Here is a 19,401-nt window from a genome sequence, read left to right as displayed (position 1 = left end):
GATCCCCAGTCAAAACAAAGGATGAACTTTTGACTGGCTCCAGGAGAGCGTAGCTGTGCTCAAAGTAACCATCCCAGATGGCTTACAATTAGGGGGGAGTTTGAATTTTTACCAACACAGGTGGTCCCTTGTAACCTCCAAATGGTTGGTTCTTCAAAAATTCCGTCTTGGTTATGCCCTGCATTAGTGACAAAGACCACCAGATTTTCAACTGAGAGCTTTGTACATCTTCTCTCAGCACAAGCAGGTACTTGAGGAGGAAATCTTCCGCCCTTTTACAGGCCAGTGTGGTTGAACCCATGCCACCCAGGCAAGAAAGGAAGGGATTATTTTCCAGGTTTTTCCTTGTGCCCAAAAAGATGATGGGATTTCATCTCACCCTAGACCTAAGGGCCCTGAACAGAATCCTAGTTTGCTCTCTAGACTTGGTCTATTCTATTTTATAAAGGCAACATTGACTCTTTCTTGCTTTTATAAAATAAGCACCTAATACCAGCTCTAGTAGTGCACACGTTTACATCTGCTTTTTGATTTAAGCATGTGTTTGTGTTAGCTCACATTCAGTTAATTCATGCACCTCAACAAATCTTAGGAGCCCTTTTACTAAGTTGCAGTAGGCCTAACGCGGGCCTACTGCGCGGTAAAAGGGTACTACTGCTGGATGCGCTGAGGTATCCCTCTGTAGTTTGGGCTGCAGCACGCACTACTCCTGTGGTAAAAATTATTTTTTATTTTTTGCCACAGGAGGCGTACCTGCACTAATCAGGTAGCGCGGGCACATTACTGCATGTTACCTTATTAGTGCAGGAACTCTTACTACCACTTAAATAGGTGGCGTTAAAGGCTCTCAGCGGTAATGGCCACGGGCTAATGGAAAAATTAAAATGTGGCCATTTAAAAAAAAAAAAAAAAAAAAAAAAAGGAGCCGACCACGGTCATTTTGTAGCCATGCTAGAAAGTGGCCAGAGCATGACAAACCCAAGCGCTACTGACAGTGCTGGGCACTTTCTAGCATGCCTTAGTAAAAGGACCCTTTAGTGTGTGCAAAATTGATTTGACTATGTCTTAAACATTTTTTTTAATGAGACTATGAAATGAATAAAAAAAATTTATGAAAGTCATGGGATAAAGCCCAGCTTTCTGAAAAGGAACCAACATTTTTGATGAGCGTATTCTGGTGTTGCAGAGTATTATTTGTTGTGAACAATTTTTCAATATATAAGAGAAATATTTTGCTGCTCTGTGTATTCTTTTATAGTCATCTTGACTGTGGTTCTCCATAATGAGACATTGCAATCCATAGGAACCACACCACAGTAACATTTTGATTCTTCACCCTTCCCCCACTTTCTTTCTAGGTGTGCCATATAGTTTTGGGTTTAAGACCTGCTACTCCAGAAGAGGAAGGACAAATCATTAGGTATACCTTGTATTATATTTAATGTGAATCTGTTGTGATTATGCAGTTAAGAGTTAACACCTTCAGGTGTCAAATAAATAAGAGAAACCAAAGGGTGGATACTGGGCTTCAGTAAAATTTGCTATTTTACTGCAGCTCAATTTACTACACAAGTCACTAACCTTCACTATGTCAGTTCTACAAGTTAATATCTTGCACAGTAAATTGTGTTCTGCATTGTTGCATCTGGGGACATAACATGTTTCTGGTCACAGCAATACGTTGATAGCATATCCAATGTTGGGCCTGCTATCTTTTCAAGATGTTGAACAAGCACCTCCCCTCTCTTTGCCCCCATACCAATTTTCTCAACCCGGCAATTCCCCCAACACAAACCAACCATGTGTGACACAGCCATTTTACAAATATTCATGTTAAAATGAATCGCATGGACCTGGCACCTTCAACATGGAGTTGCCAGCAGTTCCACATAGAAGTAGCAGCATAGTAACATAGTAAATGTTGGCAGATAAAGACCTGCACAGTCCATCCAGTCTGCCTGATGAGACAAAGTCAGCACGGATTTAGTGAAGGGAAGTCTTGCCTCACCAATCTAATGCATTTTTTTGAGGGGGTAAGCAAACATGTGGACAATGGGGAGCCGGTTGATATTGTATATCTGGATTTTCAGAAGGCGTTTGACAAAGTGCCGCACGAAAGACTCCTGAAGAAATTGCAGAGCCATGGAATCGGAGGTAGGGTATTATTATGGATTAAGAACTGGTTGAAAGATAGGAAACAGAGAGTAGGATTGCGTGGCCAGTATTCTCAGTGGAGGAGGGTAGTTAGTGGGGTCCCGCAGGGGTCTGTGCTGGGTCCGTTGCTTTTTAATGTATTTATAAATGACCTAGAGATGGGAATAACTAGTGAGGTAATTAAATTCGCCGATGACACAAAATTATTCAGGGTCGTCAAGTCGCAGGAGGAATGTGAACGATTACAGGAGGACCTTGCGAGACTGGGAGAATGGGCGTGCAAGTGGCAGATGAAGTTCAATGTTGACAAGTGCAAAGTGATGCATGTGGGTAAGAGGAACCCGAATTATAGCTACGTCTTGCAAGGTTCCGCATTAGGAGTTACGGATCAAGAAAGGGATCTGGGTGTCGTCGTCGATGATACGCTGAAACCTTCTGCTCAGTGTGCTGCTGCGGCTAGGAAAGCAAATAGAATGTTGGGTGTTATTAGGAAGGGTATGGAGTCCAGGTGTGCGGATGTTATAATGCCGTTGTATCGCTCCATGGTGCGACCGCACCTGGAGTATTGTGTTCAGTACTGGTCTCCGTATCTCAAAAAAGATATAGTAGAATTGGAAAAGGTACAGCGAAGGGCGACGAAAATGATAGTGGGGATGGGACGACTTTCCTATGAAGAGAGGCTGAGAAGGCTAGGGCTTTTCAGCTTGGAGAAGAGACGGCTGAGGGGAGATATGATAGAAGTGTATAAAATAATGAGTGGAATGGATCGGGTGGATGTGAAGCGACTGTTCACGCTATCCAAAAATACTAGGACTAGAGGGCATGAGTTGAAGCTACAGTGTGGTAAATTTAAAACGAATCGGAGAAAATTTTTCTTCACCCAACGTGTAATTAGACTCTGGAATTCGTTGCCGGAGAACGTGGTACGGGCGGTTAGCTTGACGGAGTTTAAAAAGGGGTTAGATAGATTCCTAAAGGACAAGTCCATAGACCGCTATTAAATGGACTTGGAAAAATTCCGCATTTTTAGGTATAACTTGTCTGGAATGTTTTTACGTTTGGGGAGCGTGCCAGGTGCCCTTGACCTGGATTGGCCACTGTCGGTGACAGGATGCTGGGCTAGATGGACCTTTGGTCTTTCCCAGTATGGCACTACTTATGTACTTATGTACTTATGCCCAATAAGGTGGCCAGAGCTGTATCTGGCACTCTGCACAGGTTCCACTTCTTCATGATTAAACACTAGCATACTTAATCTCTATCTCTTCTTATAATTCTGGGGCACAGACTATAGAAGTCTGCCTAGCACCAGTCCTACTTCCCAAGTACTGAAGTTGTCTTTGAAGCCCACTCCAGCCTTGATCCTGATCTCTTTGCCATTTACGGGTCCCAGACTGTAGAAGTCTGCTTGACATTGGTCTTACTTCCCAACCTCTGAATCTGCAATCAAAGTTCACTCCAACTATGAGGTCATTTAAGTTGTACTTTAATTGAATTCCATCTTTTTTATTCTACATAAAGATCCTCCTCTATGTTTATCCCTCACTGTGGGTAATGTGTGACTTGTTCAGATGTAAAAACAACCCAGTAAAAATGCCACTGTGTATGTGTTATTGCCATTGTAAAATAGTGTAGTTATACAATCAGATAATAATTTCATGTGTAAGTGGCTTCGCTTCATTGTGTAGCTGACCCATTTTACAAACCTACATGAGTAAGTGCACCAATTGGGTGGTAAGCTTGCAATTTTAATTTGGTTTCATTTTGGAGGAGGAATAACTTACATGAGTACTGCTGGGGAAATACAATTACTTAATTCCAAAATATCAGATATAGAACATTGGCTGGATCTCAATAGGCTTAAACTGAACTCGTAAAAATCCAGAGTGCTTTTATTCCATTGTACGGATCGCTAGCAGCTCCCTGTCCCTCTTTTTCTTTCTGGCACTGCCCTTCCCCGGTGCAATCCAGTAAGGTCCTAGTGTTGATCTTTGATTGTCGTGTTCTCGAGGACCTTGGCATTCTGTCAGGCTTCTTCCCCGGGAACCCTGGGTACGTGAGTCCTTGGACCACGGCCGAGGAGCGGCAGTGGCAGGCAAGATCACCTTCGGAGCAGAGAAGAGACAAGGCTGGACTGGAACCCCGGACTGGAGTCCTGCACTGGAACACTCGGGACTGGAACTCACCGGACTGGAACACACTGGAGTAGGCTTCACCTACGCTTAGCTGCCTTTCCCCGAGGGTTGAACCCTCAGGTTCGAGCAGCCGGTAGGGCTTACAGGAAAACCAGAACTGGAACTAGCAACAGGAACAACCGGAGTCAGGATCCAGCGGTGCTCCAGGTACCTAGGCTAAAGCAAGGCAGACAGGCAGGGAAGAGGACACAGGAGCTACATACAAGCTAAGCTCAAGAGAATGGGAATGACAGCTACGCTTGCCAGAGGAAGGGTTAGACTGGAGCTACAGTAGCTAACAGATAGAAAGGAGAGAAATGGCTGCAGCATCAACCGCTGACCAACCTCAGACAGGGGGCAGCACCACTGCACAGGGATAACAGGCTAGAAGCCCACAGAGAATAATAAACACAGAAAGGCTGAAAGCCCACAGAGCAATAAACACAGAAGGGCCAGAAGGCCCACAGAGCAGTAAACACAGAAGGGCCAGAAGGCAAGGCCCACAGATGATAGTAACTCGCAAAGCAGAAGAGCTGGAAGCCCACAAGAAAAGACAAGGAAAGCTAACTGTGCAAACAGCACACTAACCTCGGGACCTAAGGCACTGCGGAGGCATTGGCAATGCAAAGGCAAAGGCTGCAGTCTCTAAGTGCTTAATAAAGCCCTTCAACACCAAAGGCACAGCTGCAGCAATCTCTAAGCACTACAGAGGCTGTTCAGGCACAAACCACAGAGCAGGCAGAAAGCACAGTGAAACACAGAGAGGGTGTAGTATAGTGAAGCAATTAGAGTCATGCTGGAAGCAGCCAGCACACAGAGAGAGAGCTAACCCAGGCAACACCCACAGGTGCAGTATAGTGAGGCAATTAGTGTCATGCTGCTGGATGCAGCCAGCACAGAGAGCCAGAGCTAGCTCAGAAAGGACAGACAGAAGAAACAGGAGCCAGCTAGGAAGCTAACCCCCAGGAATAAGGTAAGTCTGAGGATGGTCATGGCCACAGACGTGACATTGATACAACACTTTTTTTTTCATGTCCATACTGCAGTTGAGATCTTGTTTTCATAAATTGCGTCTTATTTAGTCTGTCCATTGTATTTTGACTCATTCTGCTTTTTGGATAGTTATATATTCATTAGTTATATCTTGATTGGATTATTGTAATTCTCTCCTAGTTGGAGCTTTGATGACTTCAATTAGTGCAAAATTCTTCTCTTTGCTTGCTCGCGGGCACTGCCAAATATGATCACATTACTCCTTGTTATAGGGTAGAACATTGGCTTCCTCTTCCTTCCAGACTTGTTTATATAATAGTTCTTCTAATTTTCAAAATTTGGATTTGTAATGTTCCATTTTACTGTCCCAGTACTTGATTCCTTACGAACCTACTTGCTCCTAGAAATCCTTGTGATCTCGATTACTGGGTAGTACCCATGACTCTATGCGTGCTATGACTTTAAGTAAACATTTTGAGGGGGGGGGGGGGTTATCGGGCCTTAGCTTTGAAATGAGCTTCCATTGGTTCTCCGCTTGGAATTTTCCTTGTCGAAGTTTAAGGAAGGATTAAAACTTATTTACTTCAGTGTTTCCATGCTGATTGCTTGCTTGCCGTTTTGGGTGTGATTTCCTCAGACTCCATGAAATATTTGTATGTGTACATGTGAGATATGTTTTATGAGTATATGTATCGGATTGCATGTTTGGGTTAGTTTGTTTTCTTTCCGCTAACCTATGCCTGTCCTATTCATATTGTAGTTCTTTTCCTATTTTACTGTATTTGAAAGATCTTAATCCGCAAACAAACTTTTCCGGAGACGGGAAGGTGGTAGAACTATAGGACATGAATTGAGGTTGAAGGGGGGGCAGACTCAGGAGTAATGTCAGGATGTATTTTTTCACGGAAAGGGTGGTGGATACATGGAATGCCCTCCCACGGGAGGTGGTGGAGATGAAAACGGTAATGGAATTCAAACATGCATGGGATAAACACAGAGGAATCTTGTTTAGAAGGAATGAATCTACGGAATCTTAGCGGAGATTGGGTGGCAACGCTGGTAATTGGGAAGCAAAACCGGTGCTGGGCAGACTTCTACGGTCTACGTCCTGATCATAACTGAATAGATATGGATGGACTGGAGTGTAAATTTTAAGGGGCTTCAACGTTAGCTTCAGAACTTTTAGTACAAGAACAGTGCTGGGCAGACTTTTACGGTCTGTGCCCCAGGGGCGTAGCCAGACTACAAATTTTGGGTGGGCCTAGGCAAGAAGTGGGTGGGCACCAAGTGCTCCCACCCCCCCACCCCCACCACCAAACAATATCTCAGCAGGTGAGAAAACGCTAATTTCTACCTTTTCAGTCTGCAGCAGGCATGTGCAGAAAACAGAGCATGAGCAGGTGCCGGTATCATGGAGGTCTTCAGCTGGCTGAGCTTGGGATCCCCACCAGCTACCACCAAATATGTGCTACTTTTGGGTGGGCCTGAGCCCTAAGTGGGTGGGCCCAGGCCCACCTGTGGCTACGCCACTGCTGTGCCCTGAGAAAGGCAAGGACAAATCAAACTTGGAGATACATATAAAGTATCAAATACCATGTAAAATGAGTTTATCTTGTTGGGCAGACTAGATGGACCGTTCAGATCTTTATCTGCCATCATTTACTATGTTACTATAATAAGCTTGGAAACTTAGAATGGCTTCCTTAGTCCTCATTTAAACACCTTGCCAAAACAAAGACTTTTTAAAAACCTGTGTGTTCCTTTGAGCTGGTGAAAAACCAACATGGAATTTTTCCCCCATTTCCTTTAGTAAATGGGGACTACACGTGTACATTGTAGTCCTGCCCCCTTAAAATCTCGGTGTAGTATGAATCTTCATATGTGAATAGTCTTTCTGAAATATATATTTATGCATGCATGTAATAAGTCATGTGTAAATGCTGTTATTTACACATGGGTATGTTCTTAAATAATGGCCTTCATTTTGTTAAACATCAGTAAAGTTTAAATTTAAAAGGTGAGGTGTTTCTGTATGTCTGTGAGTGTCTAAGACTGCAGCGACTGTCCCAAATATTTCTTTTCTGGTATGAGTTGTGAATGAATTGTCTTTTTGAGATGTGAAAAACCCTGGGTTGATTGTAGTTCCATTAATGCCTATTGAAGGTTGATTGGTCTCTTTGGGAAGTTAAAATTGGAATTGTTCCAGGAGTTGTCAGGCAGATATTTAGATCAGATTATGCTAGATACTATGCCTACCACTTGCAGTTTAGATCCCTGTCTCTCGAGTTTAGCAGGTGAAAGGTAACTTGACTATATTCCATATAAATTGAGTGTGGTGATTATTTGTCTTCTTCTAAAGAAGATTTTCAGGATCTTTTAAATAATAGGAATTTTTGCTTTGTCCAGCTTCCCTTTTGCAGGTAAAGTATTGGAGCTGGTGGTTCTTGGCCAGTAGCAACCTTTTATTGAGCCACATAATCTATTGGATTGTTGTCGGTCTAGTTTTCATCCACCACACGGTACTAGAAACAACTCTTGGTCCTTGGATACAGACCTCAATTTGACTTTTGGATCTTCCAGAATTTTAAGTGTTGGGAAATGAATGTTGTCCTAACTCAAAAATCTAAAGAAGCTGGAGAGCAAAATATATTCAGAAACTGCATATAATAGAATCAATTTGCTCATATATTGGCTCCCACTCTCAGAACATGTAAAAAAGCAAAATAATTTTTTTAACTAAAAGAACCTCAACTGCCTGGGGTGCCCTGAGCAATGGCTATTATCACAGGTTCTAACAGATCCTCCGAACCCAACTGCAAGGAAAACAATTCACAAAGAGAAAAAAACCTTGCAGACAAAAAACCCCACAGAGGACCAGGTTAATCTTCAAAACATTATCATGAGTAAGAGTCAATATATCACTAGAAAAATCCACATTAACAAAAAAAGCAAAACTGTGCACAGAACAAAATCATAAACTTATCTTAATCACCTGTTTGGTGATCGCCACATCTAAATTCTTCAGGCATCCAGCCGGGGCTTACTTCAAAGTTCAAAGTTCCGCTATAACACATTTCAAGATCCTCGACAGAGGGACCCCCCCCCCCCCCCCCCCCCCCCCCCCCCCCCGTTTTGCATTTGCCTCAGGAGGACGCAAGCACGGAAATTTTCAAGCTTGGGTTCGGAGGATCTGTTAGAACCTGTGATAATAGCTGTTATTGGGGGTTTAGTCATTGCACAGGGCACCCCAGGCAGTTGAAGTTCATTTAGTTAAAAAATTCTTCTGCTTTTCTACATGTTCTGAATGGGAGCCAATATAAGAGCAAATTGATTCTATTATATGTTGTCCTAACTGTCATTCTTTTTGTGCAACAAGTCCTCTGTGCTGGCTGTGTATTTAGTCCCTGGGAATGTAAATTTGAAGTTTCCCAATGGTTGGGTCTGTTCTCCACATTAATTTGTATATTTGAAGCACATCCTGAGAAAGTCAGAATTCCTTTTAATTAAGAAACCATCAGGACAAATTGTTCTACTAAAGGGGATTTCTTACCTTCTAAGGGCAAAGTGTGAGTTTGTTCTGTGTTGTGGATGTACAGTTGACTGAGGCCATATGTTGTGTGAGTATATAAGATTTTATTTATTTTTTTCTCTCTATGAATTGTTACTTAGAGTAGGGTCCAGCTACTCTGATTGGACTGGACTTCTGCATTTGATTGGGTTAATGAAGAGTTCAGAATCTGGCGACAAACCTTCTGTTACATTATCATAACCAGGAATAATATTTATCACCGTCTCTTTAGTCTTTTTTAGCGTGATGGGCTTTCATAGCAGTATTGTTTGCATTTAAGTTTATGCTGTTTTCAAGGGAGATGAAGTTAAAGGTGTCCAGTATTTTTTCACGGAGAGAGTAGTGGATGCTTGGAATGCCCTCCCGCGGGAGGTGGTGGAAACGAAAGCGGTAACGGAATTCAAACATGCGTGGGATAAACGTAAAGGAATCCTGCTCAGAAGGAATGGATCCTAAGGAGCTTAGACGAGATTGGGTGACAAAGCCGGTGGCAGGAGACGGAGATGGTGCTGGGCAGACTTATACGGTCTGTGCCAGAGCTGGTGGTGGGAGGCGGGAATGGTGGTTTGGAGGCGGGGATAGTGCTGGGCAGACTTATACAGTCTGTGCCAGAACCGGTGGTGGGAGGCGGGGCTGGTGGTTGGGAGGTGGGGATAGTACTGGGCAGACTTATACGGTCTGTGCCCGGAAAAGGACAGGTACAAATCAAGGTAAGGTATACACAAAAAGTAGCACATGTGAGTTTATCTTGTTGGGCAGACTGGATGGACCGTGCAGGTCTTTTTCTGCCGTCATCTACTATGTTACTATGTAAGAGATCTTTGAGTGTGTCCCTGCTTCATAGAAACGCCTTCTGAAGGATGTTTGGGAGCTAGATTGCTATTGGTGCTTTCAGAAATTTGTGCAGAGCTTTCCTTTTATCTTTGCTTTTCAGTAAATGATTATTTTTTGGGGTTTTGCAAATTATATACCATAGGTTAAATGTTTAGAGTTTGATATTTCATACCTTTATATAGAATTTTCTCTTGTTTTATTGTTGAATTTGTGAATTCTTTGGGCATTTTTTGGTGAAGCATGTGAGCTAATAAATACAAATTATGTACATTCATTACATAAATTAGTATTCTTGGTTCTCTACTTTTTAATTTCATTTATACATTCTATACTAATAGCTAACCATTTGGGGGTAATTTTGTAAAGTGTTTTACATGTATATCGTATGTTTAACATGTACGAAATAGCTATTATAAAATTGCTTAGGTGAATGTGCTCATACATGTTCTGACAAGCATATTCATACTTTTATGCAGTTTGCATGTAGACATAGTTGTGGATCATGGGTGATGGAACAGAGTGGGCCACCAGTGCCATGGCCCATCTAAACGTATGCCTCACACAGAATCTGCATCTAGGGAGCTAGGAATAGCAGGAGCAGGGGCTGTTTATTTGCTTCTCTAACCAAAGAGAGCAGAGCAGGGATAAGGTGGTACTGTATCCCCCAGATTCTACATATTGCTCCGAGATTTCTGCACGGAAGAATATTCTATAACAATGCGCATAACCTAATTGGTTAACAAGCCAATCAGTGCCTATAATTGCCGTTTAACAAGCAATTGACACTAATTGGCATTAATTAGAATTTATATGCCGAACTGTCTAAGCGTATTCTATAACGTGCTGCATGTAAATTCTAAGTCGCGTAGTTGAAAACATTGTGGCCATGGAAGTGAAATGGGTGGGTCATGGGTGTTTCTAAAATCTATGTGTGTTATAGAATACACTCGGTCTGGGCCTAATTTAAGCGTCTGTATTTACACTAATTTTACTTGGCATAACTGCCTGCAACTAAATTTAGTCATGTGGCCTGGCTCTAGGTGGATTCTATAAACCGCACAGAAATTTAGGGTTAGTCTATAAGCTACATATAAATTAAGGCATATTTTATAGAATGTGCTTAGGTGAATTTCATTTCGGTGCTGAATTTTTAGGTGTGATAGGTAGAATCTAGTCCTATATGCATAATTTATAAAATATATGTACATACATAGAGTATATGTATATATTTACACCTGCCATTTTGCAGCTACTGGGGATTGTGTCTGTTTTATAAAAGCCTTTAGATATCTGTTTTTTTTTTTAATGTGTTATAAAACAGGTACACTTTTGGAAATTTTTGTACACCATTATAAAATTGTGCTTTGGGAAATGGTTCTTTGCCTTCCTGAGGTTTTTTTTTTTTTACTGAGTGCACTGTGCTAGTGCATATGAGGAGAGGAGGGGCAGCACCATGTTGTTTCCTGTTTATCAAGAGCCACCATAGTAGTGGCAGCCATTTTCTCTCCCTGGCTCAACATACCACATCCCTGCTGAGCCTAGACCTGACCAGCACCAGTAAATAGGAGTTGTGAACCCAGAGTTCATGCACTTGAGCACTGAAGCATAAGCCATAATGCTGACGCCTTCTGTTGACCTTTTAGTGTCTCAGTTTTGCGCTTGTTTTCTTTTTTTTTTTGTACCTAGAGGGTGGTTAGAAAGAGAGAGCCGACATGGCCTGCAGCCTGAACACAACTGGTTTCTGATCTCAATGCAGTGGTGGCAGCAATGGAAAGATTATGTAAAATATGTAAGTAATGGACCCTTTTTCATCTTCTTGTCCCTTCTAATACCCCAGCATTTTACATCTTTGTTTTCTGGTTTTCATCAAGAAGACATTATCTATTGTCTTTTACGGTTCATTTATTTTTACCAGAGCTAGTCCTACATCACTTTCTCTTCTGATACCACTATGCCTACAGAAATCACAGGAAAGAACCTCTGGATACAGCAGCAGTGGAAAGCAGAATCTTGAGGAGAAGGTGACTTGCTTAGATAAAGAAAAGAGAAGAAAAACCATTTCACCCCAGGGTGGTGGTGTCAGAATAGACTGCAGACTTGGCACACTGAAAAGAGCAACTAATTAGTACTGCTCAGTTCAGTCCAGAAAAAAATCTTTAACAACTCAATTACATATAAATAGGTAGAAACATAAGTGACGTATTATCTAGTCCTATGATGTGTATTCAGAATTATACCAGAAAGAAGATGCCATATAAATTAGGATCAGACTTGCTTTTCAGACAGGAGCAAATTGGTACTGACAGTTCAAAATTGGAATCTTTGTGTATCTTAATGGTGACTTAATTACATTTCTTCCTTCTGCAAAATGAGCTGGACAAATGGGTTAGTTTGATCTGCTTGGGCTGCTAAACAGTCTTGTACCTTGTTATACATGTATTATGTCTTTCTAGTGTATAGAAATAGTTGTGACACAAACCCTTAACCCTAAAGATATTCATGCTGAAGGGTTGTGTTCCATAGTTTTACCAGGTCCCATTGTGCTTAATACATTAATGCAACAGGTGTTCCCTAAGATATGATGTGGACTTTTGTCCTCAAGCTCATACCTCTATAAATTTGGATTTAGCTCGCGTCTTTTTCAGTAGTTAACGGCATGTTAAATTCAGGTATAGCAGGTATTTTTCTGTCTCCAGAGAGCTTATAGTCTAAGGGGCTGGTGCAGAAGCTGTGCATTAAAGCCATGAGCTGATGTCTGAGTGCACTGCTTCTAGAGTGAATGTAACATGGAAGTTTTGCTTGCTGATACAGTAAGCTAATCATATGCGTCTGGTGTGCTTGTACCAGCCATGTGTCTTGCTGCTGCCATGCAAGGCCCTCAGTCTACAGTGAGGTCTCCAAAGCCAGTGTTGATAGCCGCCTGTGTTGTCACTCCGTTGATGTCAGTGGTGGAAGCTTCGCTGGAGTTGAGGATGTAACAGACACGTCAACTCCTTTTTCGAGGACTTGACCCCTGTGTTTCGAGGCAGGCTCAATATCAGCCCTCCTTGAGGAATTTTTGCCAACATCGATGAAGAGCTCTGATAGGAGTCTGATGAGGATCCACAGTACTTCTCAGAGGAGGAGTCCTATGGTATCCCTTCTCACCCCTTCCCTCCAGAGGAAAGGAGGAAGTCTCCACCTGCCTTTCCTTTCCAGGTTTTGTCCAGGAAATGGCGACTGCTATATCCATTCATTTGGAGACAGGGCAAGCCCAGGGCTGAGATGTTCAAGGTCCTACAAATCTCCTAGAGAGACTGTGATGGTCTCCTTCACCGGATCCAGAAAGATGTTTAGGCAATAATTTTTCTTTTCCATGGGTGCCTCTCACTTATATTGTTTAATTTGTTATTGTCACAATTAGCTATTCAATTTAATGTTTTCATAAATTTGGATTTAGCTTTCATCTTTTTCAGTAGTTAACGGCATGTTAAATTCAGGTATAACAGGTATTTTTCTGTCCGCAGAGAGCTGATGCAGAAAGCTGTGCGTTGAAGCCATGAGCGCACTGCTTCTAAAGCGAATGTAACATGGAAATTTTGCTTGCTGATGCAGTAAGCTAATCATATGCAAAGTTAAAACATGCAAACCTTGTGCACTAATCAGGACAAGCTGTGCTGAGGGTAGCCAGTACTGTGCGAATATCCAAGCAAAATGTTTTATGTTGATGATGTGATTATTTTTATTCCTTTCACATATACTATTTCATCTATATTGCATCGAATAGAGGAGGGCTTTGATATTCTTACCCCCCTAGGCGGCAAATTAACAAATTAATAAAACAAACAAATTGCTTTGATGTTTCACTTCGTCTACCACATTTTCTTATTTCCGATCTGACGAAGAAGGGCAACCTTCGAAAGCTAATCAAGAAATGTATTAAGTTATGTCCAATAAAAAAGGTAGTCTTATTTTCCTTTCTATGTTTAATTTTGTTTTATTTCTATTGATTACCTTTAAAAGTGGACTAACACGGCTACCACACTCTCTAAACAAATCAAATAATGATAAAACCAAATTTTTGGTTTTAGGAAATCCTCATAAACCTCATTTGAATACTACTGTCATGATAAACAGTACTTCTTTCCAGTTGGAGAAACAGCTAAAAATTCTTGGTGTTACAGTTGATGAGCATCTTACTTTTGAGCCTCGTATCAAATTATTGACAACCAAGGTGTTTTACACCATGAGGAAACTGAGAAGGATCAGGTCCTGTTTTGACCTAACAGCTTTTAGATTGTTCGTTCAATCACTTATTTTGCCTCAAATAAACTACTGTAATGCCTTCTATTCAGGATTAAATGAGAAACTGGTTAAAAACTTCAGACTTTGCAAAATAAGGCTGTACATTTGATCTTTAGTTCTTCTAAGTATGTACCTGTTCTCCATTGATGATGAAATTACGTCAGCTTCCAGTTAGGGCATGAATTATCTTCAAAATATGTACCGTGTCCTTTCTTACTCTTTATGGTTTGTCACCATGGTATGTATTGCAATTAATTTAGCTAACACATAGAAACTGTGCTTTAAATGACAGATTGCAGTTAGTCTTACGACTTTCAAACCCCAAAAATATTTATTTAGCAATCTCCTCATTGGTAGAATTCACTTCCTATGTGTATTTATCAAACATCTTACTTTTTATTTAGAAAGGTACTTAAAGCTCATTTGTACACATCTTCTTATAAGCTGATGGAATGATTTTTTTCTTGTATTGTTATTTACATTTTAATGGTTTTACTTGTTCTTTCATTGCATTTTCCTGGGGTTTTTACCCATCTTCTTGTAATATTGTGAACTCAGATCTTTGGGTTAGAAGTACAGACTGTATTATATTGTATTTGCACACATACATGTGTATATGACATAATTAAACATATAATTGGTGTGTAAATGTTAACACCCATTTCATAGAATTATCCTCCATAGGACCAACAAAAAATAGTTATGAATTTTGAGAGAAGGGGTTCATTCTACACAGGTCACAGCTCATACAAAGTAATATATCATCTTTTTTTTTTGTATCATTGATTTTAGGATTCTAGACCTGTGATGATAGAACCTTCACCTTTCTTGAGTGGAAGTAGAAATTCATCTGGAACCTTCACAGTGGACCCAGGAGAAGACAGGACAGTGGTGACTAATTTCTGCAGCCCTACAGAGGAAAAGTTCTCAGATAATATTTCTAGTTCATCAGAAGCCTCAGAGACCACAGGCAGTAGTAAGCATAAAATCTGATTTCATTCTTTTTTTTGGGGGGGGGGGGAATCTAAATCCACCACCTGGAGATGAATTTAAGGTAGAACAATTGCAGCAAGCTCAGAAGCTGGCCCTGTTTACTGATGTTTAGTAAGATTTAGTATTAACTGCAGTAGTTGAAAGCAAGACATCTGTGGTAATGGTTGGGGGCATTCTCAGTCTTTTGGGGAGGGCTGCCGTGCAATTAACACAGAGCAAACCTTGTTACCATGCATTAACTGCAGTTAGGTACTTTTCTTGAGATGTAGCTAACTCCACTACATAATTTGCTGTGTTAGCAGTTAAAGCATGATGATTACCTTTGCATTAACTGCAAGTCACAGTCCCCATCTAATACGTATCTCAAAGTGTTGTTTCACAGAGAATTTAGAGCATCGTAATTGTTTAGTATGCAGTCATTCCTGTATTAAGCTACTAATGCAGCTTAGTAAATAAGGCTCTTATGTTCATCCCTTTTTTTATTTTTTTTTATTATTGCTTTTACCCTGTTACTGAACCAAAGCTCATTTTTAAGATTTCCAAACTAAGCATAGACTAAACACTACTACATTGATCACAACAAAGCATTTTATAAATAAAACATTCCTGAAGAATAGCCCGTATGTTTACTAGGGATATTTTTTCAAGATTTTATTATCCCTGGAGGTAAAAATAATAAAACAATTCAAGAAGAAATGGGATAAGGCCAGAGGACCCTTATATGCAAAGGAATAAGGAGAAAGGCAGAGATCAATTGTAATCTATGCCAATGCAACAGGAATTACTTCAAACAAAAAATAACTGTGGGCAGAAACTTCCAGTGCTTAAAATATTCAAACCTTGTTCAAAAAATAGGAAGGAAAAGACTTCAAAAGCCCAAAGTATTCAGTGACAACGCACAGAAATGCTTCCAGTACTAAATGGGCAAGCAAATTTCGCTTTTTAAATGTCAAGTTTCCTACTGTTCCTGTCTTATACACTTTACCTAAAGTACATAAAGACTCCAGAAAGCCTCCTGGACATCCAATTTTGTCATCAAGGTACTTCCTTAGATTCCTCCTGAGTTTTTCCCCTTTCCCTTCATCCTGTTCCTCCTCATTCCAGAGCTTCCTGTCAATTGAAAGAAACTCACCTGTGCATTTATGTCACAGAGTTATTTAAATGTTAGTCATATCTCCCCTGGCCTGCCTTTTCTCTAATGTGTATACATTGAGATCTTTGTCCCCATATGCTTTATGACGAAAACCACTGACAATATTAGCAGCTGCCCTCTGGACCGACTCTATCCTGTTTATATCTTTTTGAAGGTGCAGTCTCCAGAATTGTTCACAATGCTGTTAATTTGGTCTCGCCAAAGACTTGTACAAAGGTAGTATCACCTCCTCTTTTCCTGCTGGCCATTCCTTTCTGTGCACCCAAGCATTCTTCTGGCTTTTGCCATCATGTTTCCAAAAATACTAGGACTAGGGGGCATGCGATGAAGCTACAAAGTAGTAAATTTAAGATGAATCGGAGAAAATATTTCTTCACTCAACATGTAATTAAACTCTGGAATTTGTCGCCGGAGAATGTGGTAAAGGCAGTTAGCTTAGCAGAGTTTAAAAAAGGTTTGGACGGCTTCCTAAAGGAAAAGTCCATAGGCCATTATTCAATTGGACTTGGGGAAAATCCACTATTTCTGGGATAAGCAGCATAAAATGTTTTGTACTTTTTTGAAACCTTGCCAGGTATTTGTGACCTGGATTGGTCACTGTTGGAAACAGGATGCTGGGCTTGATGGACTTTTGGTCTGTCCCAGTATGGCAATACTTATGTTACAATCACCCCCCACCCCCAAATTCTGCTTCTCTTTCCTGCACAGAAGTACTTCACCCCCTATACTGTACTGCTCTCTTGGGTTTTTACAGCTCAAATGCATGTCCCTGCATTTTCAGCATTAAATGTTAGCTGCCACATTCTGGATCATTCTTCAAGCTTCACTAGATCCCTCTTCCATATTATCCACAGAATCAGAGATGTCTACTCTATTGCATATTTTTGGTATCATCCGCAAAGAGGCAAACCTTGCCAGACTGTATTTTGGCTATATCACTTATTAAAATGTTAAAAATAACTGGACCAAGAACTAATCCTTGCGATACATCACTTGTAATGTCCCTTTAGTCAGGGTGAGCTCCATTTACCACTACCCTTTGTCACCCTCCACTCAGTCAGTTGCTGACCCAGTTGGTCACTTTAGGGTCTATACCAAGAGCACTCAGTTTTTTTGTAAATCACCTGTATAGAACCTTGTCAAAGATGTTGCTAAAATCTAACTATACCACATTTAATTTTTGATCCAACTGTCTCGTCATGCAGTTAAAGAAATCAGATTTGCCTGACAAGACCTTCCTGTAGTTAGGTGTAGCCTAATGGTTAGTGCATTGGGCTTTGATCCTGGCAGTCGGGGTTCGATTCCCTTGGCAGCTCCTTGTGGTCTTGAGCCCCAGGTACAAAACTTAGATTATGAGCTCTCTAGGGACAGAGAAAGTACCTGCATATAATGTATACAATGCTGCGTATGACTGGTAGCACTATAGAAATGATTAGTAGTAGTTAAGCTATGCTGCCTCAGGTTCTACAATCCATTGAATATCAGAAACCTCAGTGTAATTTATTCATCACAGAGGTTATGCATATTAAATGACATCAGGAATGCTAAATGTATATTCCATGCTTAAATAATATTGGTATGTCTTGTAAATTTCTGCAGTTGTGCATGTTGCCCATCATTTTATAATTGCGTCACCTCCATCTTAAGCCCACATTTGACTGTGATCATCTGTGTTGCTCATTCCTGTGCTTCCCCCTCCCCATTATATTTACCAGATTGTCAATCCTTCCCTTTTTTCAAAACAAAAAAAAGTTGTGGCTAGTTCATTCTGGCACAAGGAAAGAAACTGGTATAAAATCCCAGTAATGCTAGTTACAGAAAAGCAAATTAAATGTTTACCTCTCAGAGCATATGCTAAATCCCAAAAACCGCAAAACCAGGCATTAAGTTTTTGGGTCTTTTGTGCACTTTTTTTGCAATGCCTTCATTACCACTGTATTTAAATGAACAATGTTCTGATGTCAACACAATTCTTTGCAGACAGTTTCCTGGCACACTAAACTCCTTTGTGTATAGGGTGGCCATAATAGTACAGAAAATTCTGAATGGTACTGCACTAAGTTGTGCACATGGAAAGCGATTGTATAAATTGGTGCCTAGAAGTATGCACCACTTACATTCATCAAAGGCACCATTAAGTGACAGGCACCTGTGTGCACTAGGTGCTATTTCTATAAGGAAGCACCTAACTGCAGGGGAAGGGGGCGTGAGCATGGGCAGGCCATGGGCATGTCCCTCAGTTACACGCATAATGTATAAAAAAAGTACTATGCATTACTCATGCCAACTTAGCGTGCCATTGACATTGCATATAAGAGAGCACTCCTAAATATGGGTGCACTATTGCCTACTTATGCTAGTATTCTGTAACAGAATCATGGCACCAAGATGCCTGTATAGAATTAGTACTAAGTGGATGGCACTGGGGTGCCTAAACTGAGGCGTCAACTTATAGAATTGCCGCCTAAGCCTCCCATACTTTATTACATTGACTCCAGAATTTAGAGGCTATTGCTTTTCTTTGAACAGTTTAGCATTGTAGGTAGCCCAAATTACATTCCACAAATGAATACAGGTGAACTAGAACATACTGAAAAGAGGTCCTCTAAAGTGATCAAGGAAATGCAACATCTTAATTTGTTCTGAAATTAGCGTAGCTTGTATTAAAAAAAAAAAAAAAAAGACACATGAATGCAGTTTTTAAGTAAATTACAGATCATGGAAATAGAGATTTGATTGGATTGCCTAAGATGCAATTGAGATAGGAAAGGAAGTATCATAAACATGGCGCTTCTAAGAATGCACAGGATAATTTTATACAAAATGGTGAGTGTGTGGAGTAAAGTAATACTGAAACTAGTTGAGTATAGCAGATTTGTGTAAGCATGTGTGGGGGGGGGGGGGAGGTTATGGAATGATTAGATCAACAGGTGATGGCTATAGCAAATGTTTTAGCCAATATCATTCTGTAAATCACTGCAACTACATTATCAAACTATCCTCATTTCTGAAGTTGGTATTTCTTTTTCCATCTAAACTTTAGTCTTTCTTTAGTTTCCCATCTCTGCTGCTTCAGCAAGGCCTTAGGTCTTTAAATAAATTTAATCCTAATTACATTATGATAATATAGTTTATTTTCTATATTCTAGCAAAAAAATACATGTTTAGCCACACAAGATACCAGCATGGTATTTTTGTACAAATAGATCAGATGGGTAGGTTTCTTTTTTGACAGGGTATCGTTTCTT

At 40.6% G+C, this 19,401-nt stretch overlaps 1 protein-coding gene across 2 annotated transcripts in view; it reads left to right on the top strand.

The window, feature by feature from the left end:
* USP32 (ubiquitin specific peptidase 32) overlaps nucleotides 1–19,401 on the top strand; it is a 389,293-nt gene that overhangs the window by 213,682 nt on the left and 156,210 nt on the right. For both annotated transcript variants that reach the window (XM_030222074.1, XM_030222073.1), the window contains exons 11-13: nucleotides 1,359–1,420; nucleotides 11,410–11,512; nucleotides 14,800–14,983. In XM_030222074.1, the coding sequence (XP_030077934.1) occupies nucleotides 1,359–1,420; nucleotides 11,410–11,512; nucleotides 14,800–14,983 (349 nt within the window). The remainder of the gene's footprint in view (nucleotides 1–1,358; nucleotides 1,421–11,409; nucleotides 11,513–14,799; nucleotides 14,984–19,401) is intronic.

Source organism: Microcaecilia unicolor, chromosome 13 (assembly GCF_901765095.1).
Source record: "Microcaecilia unicolor chromosome 13, aMicUni1.1, whole genome shotgun sequence".
In the NCBI taxonomy this organism is placed as follows: Eukaryota; Metazoa; Chordata; class Amphibia; order Gymnophiona; family Siphonopidae; genus Microcaecilia; species Microcaecilia unicolor.
This window is presented reverse-complemented; position numbering and strand designations above follow the sequence as displayed.